The sequence below is a fragment of the Octodon degus genome, unplaced genomic scaffold, assembly GCF_000260255.1.
Source record: "Octodon degus isolate 3935 unplaced genomic scaffold, OctDeg1.0 scaffold00090, whole genome shotgun sequence".
Lineage (NCBI taxonomy): Eukaryota > Metazoa > Chordata > Mammalia > Rodentia > Octodontidae > Octodon > Octodon degus.
The window spans coordinates 9,656,505-9,659,215 of record NW_004524666.1 but is presented as its reverse complement, the minus strand read 5'-3'; the positions used below and the strand labels follow the sequence as shown (position 1 = coordinate 9,659,215).

Genomic DNA, 2,711 nt, shown 5'->3' with positions numbered 1-2,711 from the left:
GTGCTGGGGGATTGAACCGCGGTCCCTGTGCTTTGCTAAGCTTGTTCTAAGTAGGTGCTGTAGACCACTGAGCCATCTCACCAGCCCCTTCTTTGTTTAGTTTTAAGAATAATCTTTATTTTCTAAAAGTTAGTGTGTGTGTTACAAGAAAAAGAAAAACAACAACAAAAAACACACAACTCAGAGTCTTTGGCCTTTGGAAGGACTTGAGGCAGCGTTGCTGGTCAGCCATGTTGGATGTCACTTTTCATATCTCAGGGTAGTCTGCAGCCTGATGTGTGTTCACCAGCCCATACAAGGGTGTGGGCAATCCCGGAGGTAAGTTTCATAGCGATTGCTTGTAACATCAATCAAGGTGGTGAATACAGTCAGCTTGTTGAGAATAGGTTTTGTTGATAGAATATTATATAAGGTTGAAAATGAGAGATTTTCTTGGGTTACACGTTTTAGACACATCTGTGCAGGTGTCCTGCGATCATTGTGGAATAAGGGGGCTTTCCATCTGTCATAATTTGTTTGTACCACATACCATCTACCCTGCTTAGGACTGAGTTCATATACATCCAAAGAGTCTTTTCTTTCTCTTGTAATCACACATCCTTCCCCAGACTGCTTACCTCCTAGAATAAAGTATGCTGGGACCAATAAGTTGGCTTGGGTCAGTATTTTCTTGGCTTCTTCATAGCTTGTACCATTTTCCAGAACTGACCTAGTGATAAACCCTATCCACATGGCGTCTTTCTTTCCTAAAATCCACTCGAGAACACCCAGATAACCACCATGTATGCTGAAACGTTCATTTATTGTGAGACTAAATAGTTCTGGTTTGAACCCTGTTAATGCACCCACGTAGCCAGCAAAGCTTGTAGCCTTGAAGACAGTTTTATTGTTTCTTTTGAAGTCCAAATTTACTGTTAAAAGTTTTAGTTGCTCAGTTATGACCAACTTACTATCACTTACATTCTGCCCAAGTGATATTCCAAAGTCCAGATTTCTAACGTGTAGTAGATGACCTTTCTTGTCTTCAGTTATTATTGAAGTACACATGGTAAACAATTCATAAAAAATGTTGAAGGCAATAATCTCTCCTAAAGATATGTTAGTAGCATCTGAAATTCCCTTCATTTCCTCTTCATATGGAGCAGGAAATTTTCCAAGTATTTTAGACAAATTTCCATCTACCATTTGCATAACTTCTCCACTTGGTGAAAGTGCATTTATTATATTCCTCATGGAATTCACTATAATCTTTAGCACTGGTTGCTTATTAGTCATTAATTCATGCCATCTATCATAGGGTGGCAAATCAAGATTTATGGCATACCATGGAACTGGTCCTCTATAGGTTGGTCCAGAAGGAGGATACATTGATTTTCTGCAGTCTTCTGTCCATAGTGATGTGCGTTGTGTCCCAGTGCAGGTGATGGCCATGGCCAGGAGGACAAAGGTAAGGTGACATGGGCCCAGCATGCTCTCAACTGCCAACACAGCCCCTAAAGGCTCCCTCAGAAACAACAGGAGGCCTCACCAGAATAGGAAACAGGCCACACCCCTGGCCAAAGTTTGAGTTTCCTATCAGTTTTGTCATACACTGAAATTTTCAATGAGCAGCTTTGTCTAGAGACTGTGGTTATTGGTCCGGAGAGGTGAAGATCTCACTCAAGTAGAATCTTTGGCAGCTTCTGGAATGTTTTCATCTGGAAGTTCTAGGAGACACTGTTGCATTATTAAGTAACTGCAGTTTAATCTCTTCTGGTCTGTTGGAATGACAGCCAAACAAACCAGAAGGGCTACCTTTTGTGGCCCTTGTTTGTGTTTGTTTTGGCCACATCAACTCTCTTAGCCCAATATTTTCATTTTTCATAGAGTCCCCAGGTGAAAAGAAAATAAGGAGTTGTTCTACAATGAACCCTGAGATCCAGAAGCTATGGCATTCCTTATTCTGGGATTCTAAGTATAGAAATCCTCAGATAAATGTTAAAGGACTTGATTAACATTGGTATCAGTTCCTTCAAACTTAGGACTTTTCTTCAGCTTATTGTGTATATACTGGCTTCACATTTTTGGGGAATATTTCTAGGAACAAGTAGTATTTAAAATTGTATATTATTTGTTATAGAAGTAAAATTTTGCTAGTATTAAAAAGTTTAGACCATGCCAGAATGTGTATTCTCCCAAAGCAAAATTTTCAATTGTAATTTTCAAGTACTCAAAAATTTCAGCAATTTTCTCATATCAATCATTTTCAATAGCTGTATTATTTTTATTATTAATAGAAAGTACTTTAGTTTAACCAATCCCCTGTTAATGTTTAGCACTTAGGTTGCTTTTTTCTACTTTCATTATAAATAATATTGTTTTGGGAAGTTTTGCATATAGACATTTGCATATTTCTCTAATCATTTCATTTACATAATATTTAGTACTCTAGTATTGTAAGAATAATATATGTTTATTATGGAACATTTTGAAACAATAACTAATACCTTTATTGAAGGCAGTTGGGACCAGCAGATGACTGGCTAAATGGAAAAGTTGGTAAAGTTATTATTTAAAAAGATGAATTTAATGTAAGACACATTTATAGTGTTATTTAAACTGCCCATGAGCTTAGTAAAATAAATAACCATCCAAATTATTTTACATGAAGCCAACATAACATTGGAGACTCTATATAATAATAATTATATAAGCAATCATGGAGTAATTTT

The 2,711-nt window shown here is 37.0% G+C and overlaps 1 protein-coding gene across 1 annotated transcript; it reads right to left on the bottom strand.

Moving 5' to 3' along the window:
• Window positions 1-282: 282 nt before the first annotated feature.
• LOC101587463 (acid ceramidase-like) lies at window positions 283-1,470 on the bottom strand. The gene has a single exon (XM_012516076.1). It carries the CDS (start codon window positions 1,468-1,470, stop codon window positions 283-285), a length of 1,188 nt encoding a protein of 395 aa, XP_012371530.1.
• Between the last annotated feature and the right edge of the window lie 1,241 nt (window positions 1,471-2,711).

Excerpts from the sequence above, each read along its gene's own strand:
- LOC101587463 (XM_012516076.1), bottom strand. The coding sequence starts at position 1,470 with ATGCTGGGCCCATGTCACCTTACCTTTGTCCTCCTGGCCATGGCCATC.